We start from the raw sequence: 25,181 nt of genomic DNA on the forward strand, positions 1-25,181 counted from the left end.
GTGATATGGCAACAGTCCGATTTTTTAAAATGCTCTAAGGACTTTTTTTTCAATGAAAGTTGCTTTTATTTTTAAATCTCCCAGGTCTGTAAAAATTGCTGTGCTGAAGCAGGTGTGGGTCAGCTCTGGGGTTCCAGGGGCAGGAGGGTGAGTTTCAGCCTCTCCTCTGCTCCCTCCTGGCCTCTCTCTCATCCCTCAAGTCCATCCTGTCGCTGCTTCTCTGCCCATGACCTGCAGCTGGTGGAGGAGCTGGAGAGAAGCTGAGGCTGGGCTCGGTGCCAGTGAGGGACCGTCAGGGCTCTGCTCAGGGCAGTGTGAGTGGTGGGAGCGGTGGGAGCAGCTCGGCTGTCCCTGTGAGCTCTCTCCCCTTCCAAGCTTGGGGTCCATTTTGGCTCTCGGGCTCTGCCCTGTCTTGCTGACCCAGGGCTGCCTGACCAAAACTGCGATGCACCAGTGGCTTTCTGGCCACCGTTTGGGCTGGCACGCCCGTGAGGCGCAAGTGCCGGCCTCCCGTGGGGGATCCCATCTGCCAGCTGCACACCTGGCACGTGGACATGTTCTCTCTGGGCAGGTTGTTCTCTCCAACCTTCAGCCCATAACTTGTAGGAGATGGCAGCCCCTCTGGACAGCAGGTTACTGCCCAGATTTGGGAGACCCTTATCCCAATTCCTTTTCTGTGGCCCAGGTAAGGCACAGCCTCTCCATGGCTAAGCAGCCTCTGCTCCCCAGCTGCGAGGAAAGCGTCAATGCCCTTCAGATGTGTTTGCACCCAACAACAGCAGGACTTCAGAACTAACAATAATAGGAATTTACTTGAGTAATTAACACTATTTTCTTTAAATGAAGCTGTTGGCTTGCAGATGCAGTACCTGCATTTGGTGAGCTGTGAAATAAAGTTCTCAAAGATCAGAAAAGCGAGGATTTGGGGCCAGAACAGCACTTTTGGGAAACAGCTTTCAGTATGGTTTAAAGCTCCTTGAAGTAACACCTGACTGCACATGTGGTTTTCTTCCTGAGCCCCCTGCAGCACCCAGGGGCTCTGGGAGGGAAACTCCGGCTCTGGCAGGTTTTACTTTGAATTTATGGGAGAATAGTTCTGCCAATTCTGCCGGGTGGGTTGGGTGGGTGCTCTTACAGCGAGCAAGGACCGTGACAGACCCAAGGGCGGAGTCCAGCCCCCAGACTGTGCAGGTGTGGCCCCCGCTCACCTCTGCACACTGTGAGGAGCTGGGTGATGGTGGGGGGGGGGCTTGGGGAGGGCCAGGCTGACAGGGTTTCTTTCCCCCGTTGGCCGTTCCCGAGTCACTTTGGGATGCTCAGCGCAGACTTGTTTGTCTGTTTGAAAGTGTTTGAAAGGCTGGGAAACGTACATTTCCCTGGAGCCCCGGATGGGATCCGGCTGGTCGGGGCGAGACTCCGGGGTCCGCAGAGAGGTACCGGGGGCGTTGTGCGGTCCTCGGGGCTGCCCCGGTGGGGGCCTTGCGTAACGCTTTACATAAGCGGGCAGAGCCCCCCCGCACCTGGCCGGGGCCGGGCCCCCCCGGGCCCCCTGGGCGCCGGAGGGGGCGGGAGCGGAGCGCAGGAACAGGCGCAGCCGCCCCAGCCCCGGGACCGCTGCGGAGGAGCCGCCGCCGGCTCCGAGCGGGGTCTGCGGGCCCCCCCTGCCCGGCGGGACCCCCGGGATGGCCTCGGGCAAGGCGGCGGGGGAGCGGCGGTGGGAGCTGGTGCGCTGGTGAGTGCGGCGGGCTGGGGGAGCTTTCTCGGCAAGGGGGAGCCGAGCTGGAGACCCGCAGGGATCTGAGCTTGCCGGGCGGGCTGGGCTTTAGCGTGGGGGATGCTTCCAGGCTGGGAGAGGAGGAGATCCCGGGCTGGGGGGATCCCGGGTAGGGTTGAGGGGACACGGGACCTCGCCATGGATCTGGGATCCTGAGGGGTGCTCCGAGGGGCGCCGCGTGGTCCCAGCTGCAGCAGGGGGGTCCCGGCGGGGCGGCTGCTCCAGCCGGGGGGGACACATGGGGTGCAGGGAGGGGGCGGGTCCGTGCTGGGAGGGGAGATAGCTGGCGGAGGTAGAGGAGTCTGATCCCGAAGACATTTTACGTTTGGGAAAGGGTCCTGCCCGCTGAGGAGGAAGCGTGGGAGCGGCAGCGTGCCGGGGATGCCGAGGTCTCCTTATTCCGGAGGAGTCCCCGGGACTCGCGTGGCGTGCTGAGGCTCCTCCATCCCTGGCGTGCGGGGACGGGGCTTGGCACAGGGCACTGTCCGTGCTCGGAGCAGCCGGGACGGGCTGACATTGAGAACAAGCTTTGTCTGTGTTCTTTTATGTTGAATTGTGCAGTTTGTGACGTCCGCAGCTTGTGACTTTTGAGCAGGGCGCTGCGGCGATGCCAGGCCGGGCTGGCTGGCTCCGTGGGGATGCTGATGAAGCGCTGGGACGGGGCCCGGGCTGGGCCCTGGGCGGGAGCAGAGCCCGAGCCAGACGGGCGCTGGGTGCCCGCGCCCCAGCCGTGGGAGGGAACCCCTCTAACCGAGACAAGTCGGCAGGGTGGGAGCCAGTGAAGCTTTTTCTCCCTCCCTTTCCCCTCCTCCTTGCAAGGACAGTTTTTATCTTTCACACACTTGGACAAACTGTTATAGCAGCTGCATGGCCTGGCTCTCTGCATCCCCACTGCCTCACCCCCACTTCCCAAGGGACACCCTGGCTTCCCTGCCTCTGCTCTGTGCAGGGTTATCATATTCCAGAGCTGCAGGGAGCATTGGCATTGCACCGTGCTTGTTTTTAACCAGAAAGCTGGCAGGTCACTCTGTGCTGGGGATGTTCAGGGAACCTTTTGGGTTTCCTTCAGCTGCAGTGGGAAGTCCCAGTTCCTGCACTCACTGCCCCCAGCTCCACAGGACCCCACAGTGCTGGGCTGAGTGGGCTTAGGCAGGTCACAGAGCCCAGCAGCAGCAACTGGGGGGTACATGGCACTGTGGAACATCCCCTTGGCCTCATTCAGACAGAAGGCACATCCCTGCAATTAATGTTGAGAATGAACCTCCAGGTGCATCCATATGCAGAGGAAGGGACAGGAGCTCTCTCCAGCTCTGGCTGAGGTTCATGGATACTGCAGCTGTGTGTGCATGTGTCTCCAATCAGTACTACAGGGGCTTTAAGTTATTAGTTACTTGCTGATGAAATTCCATGTTCAGAGGAGTGTGAGTGAAGTGGAGCTGACTGCTGGGACAGAAGCAGGCAGCAGGATTTTGTTCCAAAAGATGGAAACAACTGCAGTTACCAGAATTTTACTCACTTTACAGGGAACACATACTGTTCTATCAAATTCATAACCATCAATTCACTTGACTATTACCTGATAAGCCTCAACATCTGGCCTGGCATTTGAAGGGATGCTAGAAAGGCCTTAGCTTGGCCTTGGAGCCAGTGATAGCCTGGGGTCTGGGGGGTGGGTGGGTGCTGGGGGCAGGCTGTGCCCCAAGATGATGGTTCTGAGCAGGGGGTGCTGTACCTCTGTCCTCTGGGGCTTTACAGGGGAATGTCCTGTGCTCCTTTGGAAATGTTTGTTCTTTGCTTTCCTGCACATGTAGTTACTGGGGCCCTGAGGGCCCTGAGTGACTTGGGGGCTGGGTGGGGGTTGCAGCTGGCAGCAGCCCCACAGATACCCATGAAAGGTGCAGGGATCTGGTCTCAAGAGAGGCCCTGTCCCAGACACGGCCATGTGCCCATGGGTGCATGGGCTGGTGGGCACTGAGGGATGCAGACAGATGGGCTGTAAAGTGATTTTCTGCTGCCACTGAGGAACGTGGTGGTGTAGGATGCGCGGCTGCGAGTGGCACTGGCGAGCCAGCCGCTCCTGCGTCCTGCCGCTCCCTCCCTGCAATCCAGTGCTGATGAATATTTCAGTCTCTCTGGATGTTATTTTTAGGTACGTGCGAGAAGGCCGCTTTCGCATTGAGGAGAGGACACTGACAGCGTTCCAGTGGCTCTACTCTCCCCAGCAGCACCGCATCGTCAGCCGGGCAGACCTGGGCTCCCCCAGCAGGTAAGGGCGGCTGCTGGCTGAGGGCTGGGGGCTGTGGGGAGCACTGGCACATACCCTGATGCTTGCTCTTTCACAAGCCCTTGAGGTTTTGACACAGGCCTCCTGAGCCCCAGCCTGTCTGGGAGCTGTGATACAGCTGATACATGAGCCCTGTGATACACTGACATCTCGGGCTTTGCTTTAAAATGAAGTTCCAGGCACAGTGCTTACACCAGGAGCTGCAAACACCACATAAGAGCTGTTTAGTTTAAAACGGTGGAAAGGTCAAATTACCACCTGCCTGCCCAAACTTTTCTTGTAATCTCCCTCATGCTTTTGGTTGAGGATCCACTTTATGCATGCAGATCTTGAGATTTACTTAAAAAACAGATGGGAGCCAGGGGCTGTGTTTCCTCCAGCCATCAGTGATAATTGGAAAATATCTGTTCTGATCCCCTGATTTTGTTTGGTGCTTAAACTCTCCCCTTGGGAGCCCCATCCCAGGCATGTTCAGCTCTCCTGCTGATGCATATGCATCGCTGTCGGTTCCCATCCCGTGTTTGATGATAAAACACCATTAACATAAGAGCCTTGTGGGCCTCCAGACACACAGAGAGCAGCACCTGTTCTCCAGCCTGCGAAGAGCTCTGGAACATGCTGAGTCCTCTAGTGGCTGTGACACTAAAAGCTCTTCCTTCTCCGCTTCAGCAGCAGTTTTGCTCCAAGAGCCCTTAAAGCCCTGAAGTACTTATCTGCCTGGAATTGCATGGGTGAGAACAACAGAGGAAGGAGGTGCCCAAAAGACTTGGATTTCCCAGGACAGGAAGGGCTGTGGGTTCTCTTCATGCAGGGCAAGCAGGGTGTGGACGGAGGGAGGTGACATTCACACCTGGAAGAGACTTGCAGGGGCGTGAGGGAGGTGCCAGCTGTTCTCCATGCCAGGAGACATGACATACACGCTTACTGCTGCCATCTGCTTCCCGCGATGGGAATTCCTCTCCTGCCGCTGGAGAGGCTTTCCAGAAACTGGAATGACTGTGCTGTTTATTGATTTTAACTAATTTTTGCAAATTGCTTTCAGAGGTTGTGTTAGCCTCACCCCTGATGTTCATGTTTCATTTGGCATGTGCAACTGAAATGCGTGTAACAATTTATAATTAATGTTAAATGCTGTTTGGGTTAATTTCACTAGATTCATTTGATTTCTCTAGGGGGTTAATTTAATTGGATTCGTTTGATTTCCCAGAGGAAAAGTCACCTGGAAGCTTCCCCCAGGCAGTTACCTGGAGCTGTCTGGAGAGTCTGTGGGACACCAACAGCTGATTATGAGCAGTGTCTGTATCTCTCTCATCGGGATGAAATGTTTGTCTCCAAAGGCAGCCCAAATGTAAACTTTGGCTCGGCAAGAGCAGCCGCGGGCACTGCAGGGGCACAGGGATGCTGCGGGCCAGGCCGCCTGCTCCAGCTCCTGCTCGGAGGGATGGGAGTGAGGAGACAGGGACGGCGAGGGTGTGCTTCTGCCTTTAGGCCCCTTAGATGGGGCAGGGCAGGGCGGCAGGGCAGAGCTCTGCCTCGGCAGCCTGAGGGATCCCGGGGCCGCGACAGAGGGGGGGGAGCTCGCCCGGCCCCTCACATCCCCGCCCGGCCCCTCACATCCCCTCACATCCCTCTCCGGCCCCTCACATCCCTGTTCGGCCCCTCACATCCCTGTTCGGCCCCTCACATCCCCGCACATCCCCTCACATCCCCGCACATCCCCTCACATCCCTGCCCGGCCCCTGCCCAGCCCCTCACATCCCCTCCCGGCCCCGCACATCCCCTCACATCCCCGCACATCCCCGCACATCCCCTCACATCCCTGCCCGGCCCCTGCCCAGCCCCTCACATCCCCTCCCGGCCCCGCCCCGCTCCGCCCCGCGCGGGGCCGGCTCCACCACCTCGGCGGGATCCGCAGGCAGCGAGCGGCGGGCGCATCGCGGGGCTGCGGCTCCATCCTCGGCGGTACGTGCGTGCTCCAGGCTGGGGAGCCCCGCAGGGAAGCGGCTGAGCGCGGGGGGACCCAGCGGAGCCGCTTCACGGCTCTCGGCTTCTCCGTCTGCGTTCGGAGCCGCCGTGCCACGGCAGGGGCTTGGGGGCGGGAACCAGGGGCTGTACGGGGGCTTAGGGCCGGGGACGGTGGACCGGGACCCGTGTGTGAGAGGACGGTGAAGTGGTTGCCAGCACGGCTCTTAAATAGTGACCATTCGAGGAGGCGATTTCCAGCAGACCCTGCGGGGCTCTGCCTGCTGTCCCCGGGGGTCGGGGTGATGGGATCTGGTGGCGTGTGGGTAGCTTTGTCCTGCCTCCCCCGGGCACCTCCTTGCCCGGGGAGCCCCAGGTGTTTGCACAGCAAAGGGATGTCTGAGCCTCCCAGTCTGCTGTGGTGATCCTCCCCACTGCTGTCCCTGTGCGAGGCTGCAGCTCATCCCTGACAGGGAAGCAGAGCAATGTCTGCTCACCAGGCTGAGCATTTCTCTTCATCCTGCTCATTCCCACAGGCAGAGAACCAGTGTGCTTGGCGTGGAGCTGCACAGAGCCTGTGAGGGCTCTGTGAGGTGTTGCTTGCATCCCTGGCGAATGCAGGGTGTGAGATGGATCCTGCCAGCTTCTGCCGTTTTCTGCACGCTCTAGGCTCTGCTGTTTTGTTTAAGACTTCTTGTTGCTTTAGTAGCAGAAGGGACATAATATCTGTCCACAAGGCACGATTTGCTGAGGGTTGGAATCACGCCGAAGAGTTTAAATTCAGATCCAACAGGCGGTGTGATTGCAGGCAGCAGGCTCACGCTTGCACACACCACGTTTCACAGATACTGCGTTCTCCCTCTGCTGCCGGTTCCTCCCACTAGGGACTATAACCATAGCAGCAAAAATGCCTTTAATGCCTTTTTCTTTGCTTGTTTGTTTTATTATCCTTCCTTCCCTTCATCCCTAAGCATATCTGTATGGTAGCGGGGTCGTGAGGGCTGCTCAAAGAGGCCCTCTGCTGCTGCTGCTGCTGCTGCTGCTGCTGCTGCTGCTGCTGCTGCTGCTGCTGCTGCTGCTGCTGCTGCTGCTGCCTGGACCTGGTCAGATGTTCTGGCGGCTGGAAGCTGCTGCTGCTGTGGAAACAGGAACAGGACTTCAGCAGCAACAGGAGGAGAGACATTTTTTTCCAGGAGCTAAAAACAGCTCACTCTCCACAGACAGTTCTGCAGTTTTGTGGGAGTAGATGAATCCCTGCTTGGAGTTAACATCTGCCTCCAAGCTGGATGCCAGAAAGACTATTTATTCACTGTGATTTGATTTCAGCCTGGCTCTTGCAAAACCCACCCAAAATGGTTGAAAAATACAGGTGATGTTGGCAAGAGGTAGCAGGATTTGGAAAAGCTCAAGTCCAAGCTCTATGTGCCTTGTTTGCAACATTCAGAGTGTCCACACACAGGTTTGGCCTCAAACTGAGCCCTGGCTGCTGAGGTCTGACCTTGTGCCAGCACGGCTCAGCCTTGGGCAGCCACTGATTCCCCATCAGCTGCTGAGCCCGGGATGCAGGGCAGGGGTATCTGAGAGGAACAGCCCATCAGGGGAAGGTGCCAGGACACATGCTGGGTCACTGTGCCCGGTGTCCTGCTGCTGCTGCGGGCATCATAGAATCATACAATCACAGAACGGTTTGGGTTGGAGGGACTGTAAAGGTCATCCAGTTCCAAGCCCCCTCCTATGGACAGGGACACCTTCCACTAGACTTCACTGTCTTGTGTAACATTTTCACAAACATTTCGAGTCTCAATTAGGGGGTTGGGGTTTTATTTGGTTCCTTAATTTCCATTATTAGGAAGCTGTTCCAGGGATTGATTGTATTGAAGATTAGAAAACTCCTAATTTCCAGCCAAAGCATGCTCAGGTTTCTCTCATTCCCATGCTTTCATCCCGCCCCCATGTTTTCCCAGCCCTGGTTTTCAGTTTAAGCTGTTCTTTTTCTGTCTCTTCACAATTTCTTCATTGGCTGCAGCCACCCCCCTGCTCCATGTTTGTTGTGTGAATTGGGCCAAATGCTCTTTGCTTCCTGGCACAGCTGCCAGTGCCAGCCTGCCACTGGGAACAGGTTTTGTAGGAGGTTTGTCCCGATGCATCCTCCCTCCACCAGCCCCTGCACTGCCTGGGGACACGGGCAGTGAGCTCCTGCTCCTCCATGCAGCAGGGAGCGGTGCAGGATGTGCAGTGGATATGCAGGTAACCATGGTGACAGTGCCCAGGGACCTGGGGCTGGAGTGGCAGGGATGCCACCAGGCACAGAAGGGAGCAAGGCGGGGCTAGTGGTGCCTGCCCTGTCTCTGGAGCATCCGGTGCAAGGCACCCACCTGGGCATTGTGTGGATACACAGAGCAACCTTCTTGCTGGATCCTGGGTAGGCTCTGCTGTTCCCCTGAAGCATCCTCCCTCAGGCTCCACTGGCATGGGAGGGGGTGGTTGGAAGAGGTGGAGAAAACAGGCACAGAAATCTGTGTGCTTGATCAGGTTTTTCCTAGAGAGAGACTTTTCATGCCTTTTCATGAGAGAGGAATTTCATGCCCTTGCTACCAAGGCAGGACTCTAAAATGGGTGGACTTGAGTAAAGAAGCAACTTTATACATTAAATTCACAGTGGGCTCAGAGGAATTCAATGAGCCTGGGAGCCCATGTGGTGAGTGTCTGCATCCAGGGCTGTGACATGATCTGTGTCCCCCTTCAGCAAAGAGCTGGTTCCTGTGATGGTGGGAGGGACCAGTGGGGCTTTGGGAGCACAGGCACCTGGCCAGCGTGGGGGCCAGGTTGTCAGCCAGCACCTGTTGGTTTCCTGGGTTTTTCTCCTTTGTCCTGGCCACTTCCTGGGCTGCTGGGAGAGCTGGTGCTGCCCTACCTGGGTGTTAGTACCCCCTGTGCCAACTGCCTGAGAAGTGATGCTTTGCAGGTCACATGGTAGCTTCCTCCAGGATCTGTTTTGTAGCCATTTCCACAGAAATGAGCAGGAGTTATCAGATCACTTTAGACATGGGGATGAGTCCATGAGCCATCAATGGTTTCTCGAGAATGTGGAGGAGGAGCTGGAGCATGGTTTGCAGCTTGAGCTGTGCACGGCCTTGGGCTCGGGATGGTCTCTGGCTTTCCTATCCTTTGTCTAAAGCTCTCCTCTTGGGTGACACACAGCCTCCCCTCCCCAGCCTGGTGGCCGAGGGAGGCCTCTCAGTCCTTCTGCTCTGAAGCTGTTGAGCAGTGAAGAGCCACCCCTGAGAGCAAGCTGGGCTTTGTGGGAAGCTGCACTTAAGACATCAAGTTTTTCTCTTCACTTCAACAGCACCATAAAGGGGAGAAAATAGTGTTTAAAATATTCCATGAACTGAGTCAGAGGTAATTTGGACACTGTTTTTCTTTGCTCTGTAGGTCAATCTGATGATGTGTACAGCATGTTCTTCCTGTCAGGACAAAAACCTAATATTTCTGTGTGCCCACAACCTTCTTTAAGATCGTAATAGGAAGCTGAATGCCCTCAGAGTGCCGCAGGCAATATTAAAGCACTAATGATGCAATCAGTCTCTTACCCCAGTAAGAAAGGGAAGAATTATGCTGCCCTTGCTGGGCACAATCCTGCTCTGAGGTGTCACCAGCAGTGTGGCACTGTTCCCAGTAGGCAGGGGCTGCTCACCAGGCTGGGTCAGAGCAATGGGATCCTGGCTCTGGAAGAGGCCCCTGGGAGATGTTAGACTGGTGCAGATGGTGATGAGGAGTCGTCCTCTCCCAGGGTTTTCTTCCCTAATTTTGGCTGCTCGGTTATGATTTGGCTGTGCCTGCTCTGAAAGGAGGAAGGTTTTTCCCTTTTAGTTTTTGAGCCTGTGTGAAATACCTCAGGGGGAAGAGGGGAAGTGAGAAAATGTTATTGCAGAGTCTATTTCTGGAGACACGCCCCTGTGGGTGAGATGGTGCTGGGCAGGCGGTGGGCACCCGGCAGTGGGGGAGGCTGGTGGCCTCGGGGGTGCTGAGGTTGGGTCCTTGGTGTATTTTTAACCTTTGCCTGGTTCAAATGCAGTTTGCCACCTGGATCTTTTGTGGCTGATGGGGCTGCCATTTGTGTGGGGATGGGGAACAGGAAGAGCTCCACTTCCACCACTGCCAGCTGCAGTTATCCCCAGGTACTGGAGCAGGGTGAGGTGGGCTTGTGCAGGGGCTGCCTCACACCCTGCTGGACAGCAGGAAATGGAGATGTTTCCTTATGGCTCTGTGCTTTAGCATGACACGAGGAAGAGCTGCGGGAGTGATTATGATCTAGTGACTAAGGTGTCCTCCCAGCAAAGGGGAGTCAGGTCCTGCTTTGTCCCTGTCACCCTTCCTGCTCCTGCGTCACCTCCGGCAGCTGCGAGTTCACGGGGCCAAAGAAGCAGAACAAGATGCAGTAGATGGTGCTGCAAGGGGAAAGGTCTGAACTGGCCATTTCTCTGGGACTCTCCAGGTTGCTCCTGGTGTGGTTCCAGCTAAGGTCAGTGCTTCCCACAGCCCTGTCCCACAGCTCTGCATGCAGGGCTGTGCTTGGAGCAGCCACACTGGGTCTCATTCCAACGCATGGCAGGGCCTGGCTATACCCAGAGCTTTTATTTTCAGTTAATTGTGAGCAGCTTGGTAGAGCTTGGCAGAAATCAACTGGGAGGAGTGTAAGGAAGACATGACCTGGGGGAAGATGAAGTGAGATGATAACGTCACACTGCTGTTGATGCAGAGCTTTGACACGGATCATGCAGGCTGGAACAAATGTGCTCCGAGCAAATGACTGCTCCAGATATTTTGTAGTACCTGAATTATGGCTTCAAAGCCTGCAGCATGGCTTTGTGTTTTTTTTTTTTGTTTTTTTTTTTTTTTTTTTTTTTTAAATAATGTCCTTAAGAGCTCTAAAATTCAAAGAATTTCCATAGTTTCATGCCTTTAAGGCTGTGGGCAGAAAAGTAGGAGTTGAAATAGCTGGATTTCAGTCCAAGTTTTTTCTATGGAGTTGAGTGATTTCTGTCTCCAGCTCCCTATACCCTCTCTCTGCCCACTCCTTTCTTTCACACATCAGACAGAATTCAGATGTCTCTCAATTTAAAGCTTTTGGGTGCTTGGATGAGAACGCTGGGCTAGAGCTGCCTCTGACCCAGGAGCCAGCACTGTGTGGAGTGCCAGGGCAAGGGGATGCTGTGAGTCTGCACCAGGAGCTGGCGTGGATCACTGGGCTAGGAGGTGAGTGGTGGGGTTGGACCTTGCAGCCAGAGGCTCTTTCTAGGCTTTGAGCTGCAGTGGCTCTGGGACTCCTGGATCCCGTGGGCATGGCAGAGGATGTGTGGCTGAGCAGCTCGTCCCATGCTGGCTGCAGCGCACGGCTCCTCTCTGGGGTTGTGCTGTGGCCCCAGCACAGCCCAGCTCCCCCTGCCTCTCCACGGCCGAGGTGGCTCGGCTTTCCCATCCTTCCTCCTCACCTGATCCCCTGGCGTAGCCCAGCTCTGAGTGGGTGCAGGTGGGCGCTGGTGTTTGGTTTGGGGAGGTGGAAGGTGTGAGGACACCTGGGCACCAGGTACAGCCTCTGGGCACCACGCCCCACCCTGCAACCGGGCTCATCTCCCTATGGCTCTACTGTGCCCTACAGTGCCCAAAGCATGATGCAGGGAACAGCATCTATTTTCTTAGGATTTGTGATGGATGGGAGGTCATACCCAGCTAGATGTCAGCATTTCCATTTCCATGGGATTTCTGAAGCCTGGCTGTTAAAGGACAGGGGGTGGTGGTCAGGCTGCAGATGCCATTTCAGCCTTATAGAGCTGGGGAACCAGAGGACGGAAAACCTGTGTGCCACAGGCAGCTGCATGGGAGCTAGTGGGAGATGCCTTGCTGGGCTTTGGGATGGTGGCTTCTGTTTGCCATGAGAGATGAAGTGATGGGGTTTTTGCTTATTGAGGTTTGATGCCTTTAGTGGGATGCTCCCTGAGGGGCAGTGGAGGGGTGGGTGGAGGTTCCCCTACCAGGGAGCCAGCCTGGTGCTATGACTGCAGCGTTACCACTTCGGGGACAGAGAGGGAGAGGCAGACCACCACTCTGCCACCGGCGCCCCTCTGGATCGGGCCTTAGTGGCCGGCACAGTCTCAGGGCACTATGTTTGTGGGCGACACGGTGTCCGTGGCTCAGCCGCGCTGCCCATGCGGCATTGCTGGTGGTCCTGCCATTAGGAGAAATACGATATTTGCAGCGTGAGGTTGCGAAAAGCCTGCGGCCGCTAAAAGAAAAGGAAATGACTTTTTTTGTGGTTGTGTGTGCGCGTGTGCATGCGCTGGGGGCGGCTGGACGAGACGCGCTGGGGTCCCCCCGCCCCAGCACCGGCAGAAAGCGCCGATCTGGCCGCCCCTGTCCCATCCCCGCCGCCCCTGTCCCATCCCCGCCGCCCCCTGTCCCACCCCCGCTGCCCCCGGCAGCATCGAGCCACCAACATGTTCCAGAGGAAGCGCAGCGTCTCCTTCGGCGGCTACGGCTGGTGGGTGCCTTCCCCTTCCCTCTCTCTCTCGCTACCGGGAGCCCTGTGAGGAGCTTTCCTTGCCTGCTTTCGGAGCAGGAATCAGCGGAGGGACCTTCTTGCCCTGTGCCAGCAGGAAGCCTGGCACAGCTTCAGCCCAGCAAAACCTCGTGAGGTTCGCGGGTGATGGCAGTGAGGGGACCTCCCCGAGGGCTCGGTGGGCTCCGGTGGGCACGTACCTGTGAGAGTGTCCGCCCCTGCACCCTCCTCTCGCTGCTTTCCCTTCTGCCGCTCCTCCTGCACTCAGACAGCGATGCTTACAGCCACCTTGGGCACCTTGGGGCGTGCAGCAAGCTCCCTCCCGGTCCAGGGCAGGCTCCCAGCACCTCTGGCACCTCCATGGGTCATCCGTTCCTTGGCTGTCCTCAGCAGAGCAGCACGGCTGCTGCCTGTGCCCCGAGTTCAGCCGGACTGTTTGCTCCTGTCTCTTCCCCCTGAGAGGTGTTGATCTCTAGGGAAACAGCTTAAGAAAACGACACCGTTCTCCCTCTGACCTCTCTTTAGGTCTCCTCTCTGAGGTGTTTTATGTCTGTTCCAAGTTTGTTGGTTGTGATGGTGTTTGGTGCTTTGGGCAAAAGGCTGCTCTGCCCCCTGCCCGCTCCGCAGCGGCTGCAGGGGCTGGGACTGGATAATGGCAGCCCCGGGGCTTTGAGAATGAGGTGCCATGGACTTGGGAGCTGCCTGAGACCGGCTGGGGGAAATGCTGAGTAACTGGGCCGTGGGAGGGCAGCTGGCGCGCCGAGGCTTTCGGCAGGGTCCCCTGGGATGGAGTGCACGCCTCCCTGAAGCCAAGAGAGCTGCCTTGGCTGGATTGTGTTTTCTTTACATACAAACGGAAAGGGTGCACTTGGATAGATTTCTGTGCAAATAAGTTTTGTGATATGTGGGCTCATTTTGTGGTGGCCAGACCGCAGCTCTTGGACAGCTCTGCCCCGCGGTCGCTGTTGTGAGCAGTGGCTCTGGGGCACCCAGGAGCTTCTCTCTGCGGTGGAGCAGAGCCGTGACCCTCCTTGGCACAGCATTCGGGGCCGGCTGAGCTCTGCTCTGCTCCTTTCCTGCTGCGCTTCGGCGGTTGCAGGGGAAAGAAAACCCGGAGAGTCGCTCGGAAAACGGGGTGTGCCAGCGGGTGGGGCTGCGCTGGCTCTTGGGGGCTGCGCCAGCTTTGCGGTTTGGGCTGGGGGAACAGGACATGGCCTTTTCTTTAGATATCACTCCAGGGTCTGCATGTGAGAGCTGCGGGGGGAGCTCCCAAGGGGCTCGGTGCGCTTCTCCCCGGGTCCCTGGGGAAGACGCTGCCTGGAAAGCTCTGTGAGCTGCCGGGAGAGCCTTTCCCTGGGTGTTAACTGGAAAAGAAGGGGATCTGCCACAGCCCTGCACCTGCACCTGCATCTTCTCACGGTCCCGGCCGACCCACCCTTCCTGTGGGGCTGCGTGTGAGGTGCCTGGGCACACCCAGCCGCCTCCTGCTGTGGCTGCACTCGCTATTTCCAGCCTCTGCTGGGCTGGAAATTGCTATTTTTTTTCTCTCCGCCAGCTGCATCTGCTGCCAGCGAGGTCCCGGAGCGGTGCGTCCGTCTTGGGGGGCAAATGCGGTGCCCCCAGTGTAGCTGTAGGGATGCACGTGGTGTGCAAAGCCATCGTGAGTGCTGCCCCCGGAGCCGGTGCTGCCCAGGGCCGGGGAGCCCCAGGGCTGTGGGGTGTGGGGAGTTTCACTTTGCGGCCTTTGGAGCAGGGCAGGGCAGACAAACGGCTCTCACAGTAACACTGCAACTGCGGTTTCCCAAACATGGCAGTTTATTTCCGGTGTGGTTTTGTTGTTGTTGTTGTTTCTTTTTCTCCACTTCTTACTCTAAGAGGCCAAATAACAACAACTGTTTTTTCTTCCCGTGGTTCCGGATGGAGCCACTCGTGCAGATCCCACTCCGGGACAGGTCCCACGGGAGCTGCCCCAGCCACCCACTGTCCCTGAACTGCTTTGCTGCTGAGCTTGGAAACCACTCTGCTCCCCAGTGTGCTCTGAAGTTCAGCATGATTTAATGATCAACGAGGTCTGGGTAGGCTTGTAAGGTATTAAGTCACAATAGCAGGTGCCCTAGATCTATTTTTAGGGGCAGCAGTGTGCTGGTTCTCCAGAGCAGAGCACAGAAGCTGATGTTTGGGGAAATGCCTGGAACAGAGCTCCTGTGGCCATGGGGTTTTATGAGCGTGAGGTTGCTGCAAGAGAGGGACCCTGGGAAAGGTAATGGTACCTGTGCCTCGGTGTCTGCCAGGCTCAGCCTGGTGTGGAGTGCCGGGGACCTGTGGGGACCTGGCCCCTGTGCCACCCACAGGTGCAGCCCCTCCTGGCTGTGGAGCCCAGCCTGGGGGTGGAGAAGGTAAAGCTGCAGGTGGGGGGGGTGGGGGGGGGGAAAGATGTATTTATGTGGCCATGCCGTGTTCTCCTGTGATCACAGATTTGGGGGGTGTTATTTTGCTATTTGATCTTTTTTTGAGATGTGGAATTGATTCCATGAGGCAGATAACAGAGCATTTTCAGTGACTGCCAAAAGACATTGTTTTGCATTTTGAGACATTACTATGATTTGGATTAATTAATATTAGTATGACTGTAACCACAATGATTCTGAGGAGATGAGCACTCATTACCAGTGCCAGGGAAATCGGTGAAGCAACTGGGGCTCCATGGGTCCCATGTGAGCCAGCTAGGGCTGGGAAAGATGGGGCTGCTCTGTGTTTCATCTGCCTGGGGCCAGGTTGCAATATGTGGGGTTTGGTGGGATCTTCCCAGCATGTCAAGGCTGTCACAGGTTTATTTGTATATCTGTGGTTTGTGGCAGCTGGGCTTTGGAGAGAGCTGGGACATAGTCAATGCCCACCTCTGCTCCCCTGGCATTCCAGATTGGGAGGCAGCAGCTCTGCACAAGGAAAGAACTAGGGGTATTTTTTCTTGCTTGCTGCCAGGCTTCATTTTGGGTTAAATCTTCATTGATTTTGTTTTCCAATGAAGTCTTTCTGTGGTGATCATCGTGTCAGCTGGAGTGCTGGCACCTCCAAAGGATGTGCTGAGGTCGTGTTTGGCAGCAGCCCCCAGTACCCAGCCCCCTCCCAGCTACATCTGGAGCCCTTGTGCCTGCAGTAACACTCTCCTCTGCTCTCTCCCCAGGATCGACAAGACAATGCTGGCCAGCCTGAAGATCAAGTGAGTACCTGGCTCTTCTCTCGTGCAGTGATTTCCTGTGGGATGAGTGGTGCTGGGAGCTGGCTCAGTGTGTGGAGGATGCTTTCCTGGGAGCTGGGCTCCAGCTGGTGCAGTGGAGTCCAGCCATGTCCGCCCACTCCAGGACATGCATTCATGCTTGTCCCACAGTCTGTTCTCCCGAAAGCCTGAAGTGAATCAGGCACTGGGAGATTACAACAAACACGGTGACGCAGTCGCTGTGAGATCAGTGGGCTGAGGTGTGCAGGGGGCAACTCACAGGGCACCAGCTCTGCCTCGGGGGTAGCAGGGGTGAGAATCAGCAGGCCAGGCTGGCACTCAGCTTCTGGGTGTAAATCCAGTCTGGAGGTTTTGTATTTTGTTTTTCAATCTGGAGAGGTGGTGAGTGTCAGTGGAACAGTGCGTGCCTGGTACCCAGCCCCTCTCCTGTGCTGCTGAGAGGCTCTGGGCACTGCTCTGGAAGGGGTGGAGATGCTACTGGGGTCAAGGAGGGTCTGTGGACAGGCAGTGTTGCTTCATGGGTCCATCTTGGATTTGCCACACTGGTGGGTGGTGTGGGCTGTGCAGCTCTGACAAGGTGGCTGCTGGGCCAGGTCCTGTGCTGTGGTGGAATGAGTTGTAGGAGGTCACCATCCCTGCTGGGATTTGTCCTCGGATGCTGGGGAAGAGAAGGTGGTGAAGGTCTGGGAGTGGTGGCACCGATGCTCTCTGCTCTCCCAGCACTTGTGGCTGTCTGGCACCTGCCTCCTGTTCCCATTAGCTTTGTCCTCCCGGCTGCACATCCTGGATACTGATCCCTTCCCTCCCACTGTAGTGCATCCTCCCGTCTCCTGCATTCCAAACGATCTCCTCGGGACGGGGGTTCCCCACTGTGAGCACACGTGCAGCTCCAGCACTATCAGCTTCACGCTGTGCTGATGCAGAAATGCTCTGGTCAAACTTCCCCTGGGCTCCAGGCAATGCATAGGATGATGGCTCATGTGGTTTCCCTTTATAATCATTGTGCAAATTATTCTTTAATGGAAAAGTATCCAGAAAGCCTGGGGGAGCTGCTGCCTGAACAAGCCGCTGAATGCCCATTTTAAATGGCACAGCGGAATCGCTGGTGCTACACTTATTGCCCAGGTTGTGCTGAACTAATGAGAAGTTTAAATCAATGTTTACCACTTTGGGGAGTGGAGGGAATCCTCTGAAGACTTTCCTTTTCCCGTGAAGCTGAGAAGGACTGAACTGCTCCTTGTACTCTGCTGTACACTGTGCTCTGATTTTTTTCTAAGTCTGTGGCAACAGTTCTTCAGCAGAACCCCCCGGTACCCTGCTCTCTCCACCGTGCCAGCAGCTAATGCTGTGCTCGGGATGCTGTGCCAGTGCTGTGGGCACACTACCATGCTCCAGCCTGGGCAGGGTGAGGGTCTGGGGCCACGTTTCTCTCGCTCTGCCTTTCCTGCCCTGGCCAGAGGAGGGAGTTTCCTTGGAGCTTTTGATGAGCACCCACTGATAGTTGCAGCTAATGCTTCCCGCAACTCCGTGGTGCTTCTGGTCTGTGGGTAGGCTGCTTCATTAAGTGGTTCTGTAATTGGGGCTCAGCCAGAGCCATGTTTCGTATTCGATTAATTTCATATACGATTTTCGTAAAAGCTTTTAAAATTATAAAAATACGATAATCCCAAACTTTCGGATTTTTAGCGCCCTCTTGTTATTGCTGCAGCCTCTGGAGTGTTCTGGTTTAACCCGTGGCAGAGGCACCAGGCATCGGAAGTTTTCTTTCCCCGTATAAGTTACTACCGAAAATCGGAGCTGCTTTCCGCATGCCCTGGAGCGCCTCAGGGAGCCTGCAGACACCAGCACCGACTTGCAGAAAGCTGGCGGCCGATGTGGCCCCTGCGAGGCGGTGTTTGGAGGGACGGAGCACGGCTGAGTGATGCAGGGCAAGCCCTGCCTGTCCTCCCAAGGATAAACCACACAGAGTCAGGATAAACTCACCCACGCAGGTGGCACCGGGGTATCAAAGCAGTTTTCCCCACTGTGTCTCCGTTTGCTTCTTCAGTTCGGGTTTCACTGGTTCCTATGGTAACCGTGAATGCGTCTGAGGGGCTGGAGAGCACCAGCAGGCACCGCAGAGTGCGGGAGAGGCGGTGCGGGAGCCCTGGCAGCGCAGGCAGGGCTCAGCTGACCCCTCCGGTGACAGGCGCTGGCAAAGGTGCCAGGGCTGCAGCGGGCAGGGAAGGTGCAGCACAGGGCCCGGGCGTCCCCGGGCAGCTGCTGCCGAGGAGCCGCACAGCTCGGTCTCTGGGAAATGCAGGGAGGCTCTGCAGAGGCCTGGCTGTGCCCCAGGGAGCTGTGCCTGCTAGGCAGAGGAACCTGAGAGCATCGGCGCCCAGCCAGGAGAGCTGGTGTGCCCTGTCCCACCACTTGGGTTTGGATGTCCCAGCCCTGGGCCAGCCTGGCTCTGGAACCCACTGTCCTGCGGCAGGAGGCAGCTGAACCTCTGGCTGCCGTGGGGAGCCAGGGGCTGCTCTGGGGAGCTGAGATATGCTCCTGCCCAAAGAAGTCTGGGAGAAGGCTTGGGGATACTCTGCTCACTGTTTTTGGGGGTGCACATCCCCAGGGGTGGAAGCAGGCACTGGTGCTGCAGTGCTCAGGTGCTGGGGCTGTTGAGAGCTGCTGGGACTGGGGCCAGCCCAGGGAGCTGTGGAATGGAGACTGAGACACTTGGACAGTAAATGGATTTGGCATGTGAAGACCCTGTGTTTTGGTCTGGACCAATTCCATCGTGATCCAAACTTTTCTGTTACATTTTTTATTCCTTACCCATTTCAGGGGAAAGCACTTGGAGGAGCTGAATCCCCTGAGTTGGCAAAAGGGGAATCGTGTCCACAAGCAGCTCCCCAGCCTTGGCTTGGTGCTGGTGTTTACTTGTGTCACATGAAGTGTCTGTAGGGAGCTGGAGTCCTGCAGTCCCTGTGGCTTCCCTGGGGGCATGGCTCCATGCAGTCCTTGTCACACGTGGGGTGTTCGAGGTCAGGTTGTGCTGCTGGGAAGGGAAGACATGAGCCAGATGGCAGCTAAGCTGCTTCCCAAGCGGGAAGGTCACCCTGGAGGAAAACATCAGCCTGCAAAGGATATTTACACGTCAAGCAGCAGTTCTGGCCGGGTGAGCCAGCCAGGTGGGTTTGTTTACCTCTCACAGCAGCCCAGCAAGTGCAGGGGTCCCCGAGAAAGCAGGAAGAGACCCTCGAGCCCCCTTGGCCTTGTAAAGTCCTTGTACTGGGGATGCTGGAGGTGGAGAAGTGGGATGGGGACTCATGAGGCCCTTCCTCCTCCTCTGTGGAACAAACTGGTAGAGTGATGTCCCACGGGGGTTCACCAGCCCTTTACCTGCTGACAGCTCCTCAGCTCTTGTGCTCTGGTTATTTGTTCATTGGTATTCATGGGGTATGCTGAGAAACCACAGAGTTAAACAAAAAAATCAGTAAAAAAGCCCCTCCTTCAGGCAGTCACCTCTTCTTTTAGCCTTATAAAGCGAAAATAGCACCAAAATAATCATGTCCCTGTGGAATGGAGGAGCCATGTACAGCAATTACTGGGAGTCAGTGTGTGTGCAGTCAGAACTCACATGAAAGAGCATGTGATGCTCCTCTGCCGATGGGAGCAGGAGGATGAAGGTGGGAAGAGATGAAAGATTTACTCAACCTTTGTAAAAAGATCTGTGTCCAGGCTTGAGGCTCTTTAATATTTGATGGGCTGGAGCTGAGTTAATGGGAAGATGTGGGAATGATTTAGCATCTTGGAGGTGGCTGCAATGACTATTGCCCTGATCTTGGAGGTTTGTGCTTGGGTCCTGTGAGGACAAGGTCTGGCGAGCAGATTGCATCTAAGTAAATTCTTTTGACTTATTAGCACTTCATAAATGGATAACCACATGTAAATGTATGTCTTGCCATTATATTTAGCCGGAGAAGCACATGCAAAGGAAATGCTCTCAAAACTACCGCAAAGCAGCCAGCTGCAGCACACAGGGAGGCTTTCTATCTCCCTTGCTTTGGAACTGCTCCTCTCCATTGCTGTGGGCGTGGAGACAGCCCCGTGTAAACCCCAGCAATGACCCCCACCAGCAACATGCCCTGGGTGGATATCTCAGCTCTGGAGGTGACCTCCTTCTGCCAGTGTGCCTGGGGAAGGATTGAGCATGCAGGGCCAGGGTGCAAGGAAAGCCTTGGACTTACAGAAAACTTTAAACTCAGTTAAGACCAGTGCTGGGCTGGCGGGGCAGAATGAGGCTGGGTGGGGTCTCTCAATGGATCAGTGCTGGATAGGTGTTACCTGTGGGCCCAACCGAGTGCAGGGCCATGGCAGCTTGGAGAGTCATGGCTGGGCATGGCATGCTAGGCAAAATGAGTCCTTGTGTTGGCAGCAGGTCTGGCTTCCTGCTGGGATGAAGCTCCTTGCAGTGCCAGGGAACTGCAGGCGTGTGCCCAGGGATGCTGACAGGTCCCTGCTGCCACGGATGGTGGCTGTCGCCGTCCGTGCTTGCTGTCAGCTGCTGGGATGGTGGCAGGGCCGTGTTCTGTCCTTCCCATCATCCCAAGGACTGGTGGGAGATTTACAAAATCCAGCCAGTCCCAACGTCTCCCTGCTATCTCTGGCAGGCAGGCGGGAGTGCTTCCCTCTTCGTGGAAGGGCAGTTATCGCCCTGGCTGCCTGCCCACACCCAACCCTGCACCCACATAGCATCCTCCCAGCACGTCTCACAGCCTGCCTGGGACAGAGGAAGCTTTCACAGGAGAAGGAAGGTGCTGTCAGCTCTGAGGACTTGGAGTGTTTCAGCCATTTAATCTGGTAAGCCTTAGCTATATAAAATTTCAGGCCGGGGGAATGAGAACTGGCACAGCTCCACTGATGCTCTCCCTTGGTATGTGATTCTATGCTTTCCTCTTAGTGGCTGTAGGTATTTGGGTTTATGTGAGGGTTTATTCCTGCAGAAAGCCCAGCCATGGAACAGAAGAGGTAGGTGGGGATCTGGTGGTGCAAGCGCCGCTCCCTGGTGACGTTGGAGGTGGTGCAGCAGCATGTTCCCGCCCTGTCCATATGTTAAAATGTTGTTGTTGCTGTCAGACAGCCTTCCCATATTTAAAGCTAGATTATCCACAATTACATCTGCCCAGAGGACTGAGCAGCCCCACGTGGGTCTATTTTTAGCTCTGTCTCAGAACTAATAAACTGTGCTGGTTTTTCCTCCTGCCATATTTATATCCTGTGAGCTGTTTGCAGTCGGAGGGCGGTTGCTCGGAGAACAGCCACCTTCTGAGAGCAAATATTGTTGTGGTGGGTGGAGAGAGCCATGATGGCTGTGCTGATTGAGGCATCATCTGCCTGCAGGTTCACTGCCCATCTGCAGGAGTCACAGAGCTCACCCAGGCAGGGTTTGCAGGGGCTCTTGCCACACTTGGGGTGCCCTCTGGCCTCCCCTCGGCCGTGGGCACGTGCCCACTTGCTGCCAGGGTGGGTGTGATTTGGGGACCGTGAGAGCCCCATCTCTGTGGAGCCAAGGAGCCCAGAGCAGGGTAGGCAGTGCTGGCGTGGCAGTGTAGGCATTGTGCCAAAACCTGTGGTTTGTTCCTGATGATAATTTTGTTAATTACTGTACTGCTCCTGCCGGCTGTCACTTTTCCTACGAGCTGGCAGGGTCCTGGCCTCCATCCCACAGTCCAGCAGGGATTGGTGGCCACTGGCACCCAGCAGCATTACCATGCCTTGGGAAGGCTTGGTGCTGGCAGGACCATGGTCCTGCACTGGAAATGGCTCTCTCCATCTCTGCTATTTTATTTCTAGTGGGGTTTGTGATGCTCTCAGTCACCCATACAATATTCAAGGGACTCACATCTTCCAAAGCCTGTTGTGAAAACATGGCTCATCTCAGGCTCCCACCCAGAAGAGACATGTAGAGGTTTGACAGGCACTTGAATAGGTCAGAGCTATATTCTGAGTCTCTGTGAAGTCTCAAAGGTCAGTCCTTTCAGGCACTGTCCCATCTCATTCCTCTCAAATGTTACTGGTGTCACACCAGGGACCATGACAGCTCCTTTCTCCTACAACAATGTAGTGTTAATCCTTTCCAGTTTGGAACGCAGAGGCCACTTTCTAAAGCCCTGATAAGCTGATCTTGTTCCCGTTCATTGACGAGGTTGCACAGTGTGAGGTGAAGAGGAAGATAGCGGCTCTGCTGCTAAAAACTGCTTCATTTTCCATCTTTTCTAATTTGGAGCAAGAGGCAAGGAAAAATCTGTAGAGCAGCAGAAACCCCTGGATGTGATTAACTTCAGAACGTTCCCTGTAGTACGGATGTGTCAGAGATAATACCTGTGTTTTAGCTCCACAAATTATATGTGTTCTAATGCTTTCACATCAAACAAAGTGTGTGAGAGAGGCAGGTAATTGAGACAGTGTCATCTCAGAAGAGTCGATGGGGCCCAGCACTGCCGCTCCTGCTGCCACCCCTGTGGCACTGGGACCTGGTCCATGGGCCCTCACTGCCCACCACCTCCTCCCACATCCCTTGCAGCATCCTTGGGAAGGGCATTGCTCCACTGGGGTTAAAGCTTGGGCCTAATCCCAAGCTTCCCTGTGGCATTCCAGTGGTGATTTCTTGGCATAATGGCTTCAGGGATGGTCCTTGCTCTGTATGGGAAGTGGAGGAAGGAGCAGGAGCTGAGCAGGGTGCTGGTGGTGCTGGAAGCATTGGGTGAGTGGCACGTGTTAGTGGCTGTGCATCCCAAATCTGGCTTTATTAGTGATGTTACTGATGAATGGTGACATTTAGCTCACTGATTTGCTAGTAAAATTCAGAGGATCTGCTCATGCTGTAAAGACTAATTTCCTCTGCTGATTTGATCTAATTTAATTGGATGCTGAAATCTTGGAGCTCATCTCTTCAGGAGGCCTGTGTTCACAGGGAGAAATACCCCAAATTATCAGGAATACAATTTCCATGTAATTGTGCTGCTGTCATGGCAATGGCCATGGCCACGTTCTGTGTCAGCTGTGCTGCAGCTGATGCTGCCCCAGTTGCCACCACACATCCAGGCTTGGGCAGGAAAGGGTCCAAGAGAGACTCCCTTGGGCTATCTCAATTACAGGATAGAGTTTGGCTCATAGCCAAATGGCACACAGTGGATGGGAGAGGTGCACAAGAGACTCCTTGTACCCACAACTTGCCTTGTTCCTCGATAAATGAGTCTTGGAAAACTACCCACTCATGCATTCATGTGTTGGTGGCATGGTCAGTGTTCCAGGCTCCTGTCACTGACACTCTTGGGTCACTGCTCTTTGGTGGCTTTCTTAAAGTTCTTGGCCTGGCTACAGCTCAGGTCTTACCCCCTTTGGAGCCGATCTGGTTGAGTGTGTCTGTCGCACTCGGTGCTCAGCATCACCTGCACACGCTGCAGCCAGGAGCCGTTTCACTGGGATGCTCTGGAGACTCTGTGCCATTGAGCTGGGGCAGCCTGGGGTGCACAAGGAGGAGTTGCTCCCAGCACCTTCCTTAGCTGGGCTCCTCAGCATCCTCTCAGCCCAGGGGAGGGTGACAAGACCCACGTGACTTCAGCTGAATTCTGCAGTGAGAGTTCTTTAGTTTTTGTTCTTTTGTTGTGGCTTTGACCACTCTTCCTGCCTATTGCTTGGGAGGGCTGGAAATTGTGCTGTGGATGCTCATGGACCCTGCTTGACCACAGGCTTGGGCACTTATCACAGGGATGGGCTCTGGACAGGGCAAGACCACGGCCTGTGTGCTCCTCCTTGAGCTGAGCAGGCAAATTTCTCCTTTCTTGCACTTCAGCCCTGCTCCTGTGTCCAGGAGCCCCAGTGCCAGGGGACAGGGAGCCATCAGGGCTGGGGCTCTGCTGTGCCAGGGGGCCTTACCGAGGTGTGGGGTGGGAGCTGGGGCTGCCCCATGTCTCGGCACACGTCAGTCCAGTCTCTCAGAACTGACATGGTGTCAGGGTGGCTGGTGGCGTTTCACACCCGTCTCACACCATATCTGGGGAGATAAACTCACTGTGTTCTCACTGCCTGCATGGAAGGGCTGGCTCTGTGCTTTCCTGGGATTTCCTTCATGTCTTTCTAACCGAAGCCATAAAACAAATTTCTAATCAGATTACTTGGAGCTGGATGTAATGTAATCTAAAGCTCTATTTCTTGTGATACTTCTCTAAAAGTGGATGCCCTCTTATCCTCCTCCTGCAGCACCGATTGAAATGCTGTAATCTCTTTCTCCCTCATTTGCATGCTCCCAAATCCATTTCTGCCATGCCAGGGAAATTGGGATGTGACTGCTCCTTTGCAGGGGAACAGTTGCTATTTTTGGGTTTTGGGCCGTGTTGCATTGTCTCCTTTTGTTCCTCTCTGGCTCCCGGTGCTTGGTGCTGGCACAGCTGCCCCATCTCAGCTCTCCCACCTGGGCAGTGCAGGTGCCCGTGCTCAGGTGGGTCTGTGCCCAGAGGGGCTCTGGGTGAGTGCCTGGGCAGTGGTGAAGGGTCCCAAGGTGGTGGGGAAGGGCCCCAGGCAGATCTCTGTGCTCCCTGTCAGCCCCTGCAGCTCGTGTGCTGTGGGGATGGGCTGGCCGTGCCTCCAGCCCGCCTGTGGCAAATGCCTGGCGTAGCTTGTGTATTTCTGGCACTGTCCCTCGTGAGTGAGGGAACCAGAAATATCTCCTGCCCAGGCAGGCACAGAGGGTGGCAGGGACGTATCCTGCACTGTCTGGTGAGGCAACACTGCTGCTCTGGCCAGAGGAGCCCTGAGTCACCAGAGCTGGGCTCAGCTGTGAGGATGGGCTGGGGCCTCTGCAGGTGGGAAGGAAGATTGATGGGCTGCTCACCTATGGAGGGGGTTTCATCTCACAGCAGCATCTATACAAAAGCCAAAGTCATTACATAAATTAATGGTTTCATAATAATATTAATAGTGTAATTTATTCACAGCAGATTTAGTAGTTCTAGGGATAAGGGCTCAACCTTGTCCTAGTCTGGTGTTTTCAGATCCTTCTTTTTCAGCAGAGTGTCCAGACAGCCGCCAGGTGATGTGTTAATCACGGTGTGTAATTGTCCTGACCTGTTGTGTGCTCCCTCCAGCCCCTCAGGCTTCCTCATTTGCTGCCAAACTGCTCTCTGAAGAAAATGTCGGGGCATTTTTCAAGAGATATTTATTTCTTCATAAAACCGGGGCAACTGCTTACCCTGGAGGTAATTCAGTGACTGAAGGGGTGATACTGATGTTTTAAGGGAAGGATGGAGACTTGGAGTCTCTTGAACTGTAGCATTCTGTTTTAGGAGATGTCCCTTGGGACATCTGGAGAGCTTCTGGGGGTGCT

The 25,181-nt window shown here is 55.6% G+C and overlaps 1 protein-coding gene and 1 long non-coding RNA gene across 17 annotated transcripts in view; one reads left to right on the forward strand and one right to left on the reverse strand.

The window, feature by feature from the left end:
• The first annotated feature begins 1,612 nt into the window (after positions 1–1,612).
• The window catches only part of RAP1GAP2 (RAP1 GTPase activating protein 2), a 53,332-nt gene continuing 29,763 nt past the window's right edge, over positions 1,613–25,181 (forward strand). For 4 of the 16 annotated variants that reach the window (XM_086858881.1, XM_086858882.1, XM_086858884.1 and 1 more), the window contains exon 1: positions 20,472–20,656. Coding sequence is in view for 11 of the 16 variants with exons in the window: in XM_086858886.1 (XP_086715012.1) it covers positions 1,683–1,732; positions 3,924–4,040; positions 15,764–15,799 (203 nt within the window). In the remaining 5 variants the exon portion in view is untranslated. Of the gene's footprint in view, positions 1,733–3,923; positions 4,041–5,944; positions 6,021–11,176; positions 11,280–12,502; positions 12,562–14,242; positions 14,655–14,694; positions 14,840–15,763; positions 15,800–20,471; positions 20,657–25,181 lie in introns of those variants that run through there. The other 12 variants (XM_086858908.1, XM_086858887.1, XM_086858896.1 and 9 more) reach the window with 9 other exon arrangements.
• LOC147649654 (uncharacterized) lies at positions 10,889–14,080 on the reverse strand. The gene is made up of 2 exons (XR_015278349.1): positions 12,780–14,080; positions 10,889–12,306 (listed from the first exon to the last, which is right to left on the reverse strand). It is a non-coding gene; the product is annotated as an uncharacterized LOC147649654 (long non-coding RNA).

The sequence above is a fragment of the Cyanistes caeruleus genome, chromosome 21, assembly GCF_971803275.1.
Source record: "Cyanistes caeruleus chromosome 21, bCyaCae1.hap1.1, whole genome shotgun sequence".
NCBI lineage: Eukaryota > Metazoa > Chordata > Aves > Passeriformes > Paridae > Cyanistes > Cyanistes caeruleus.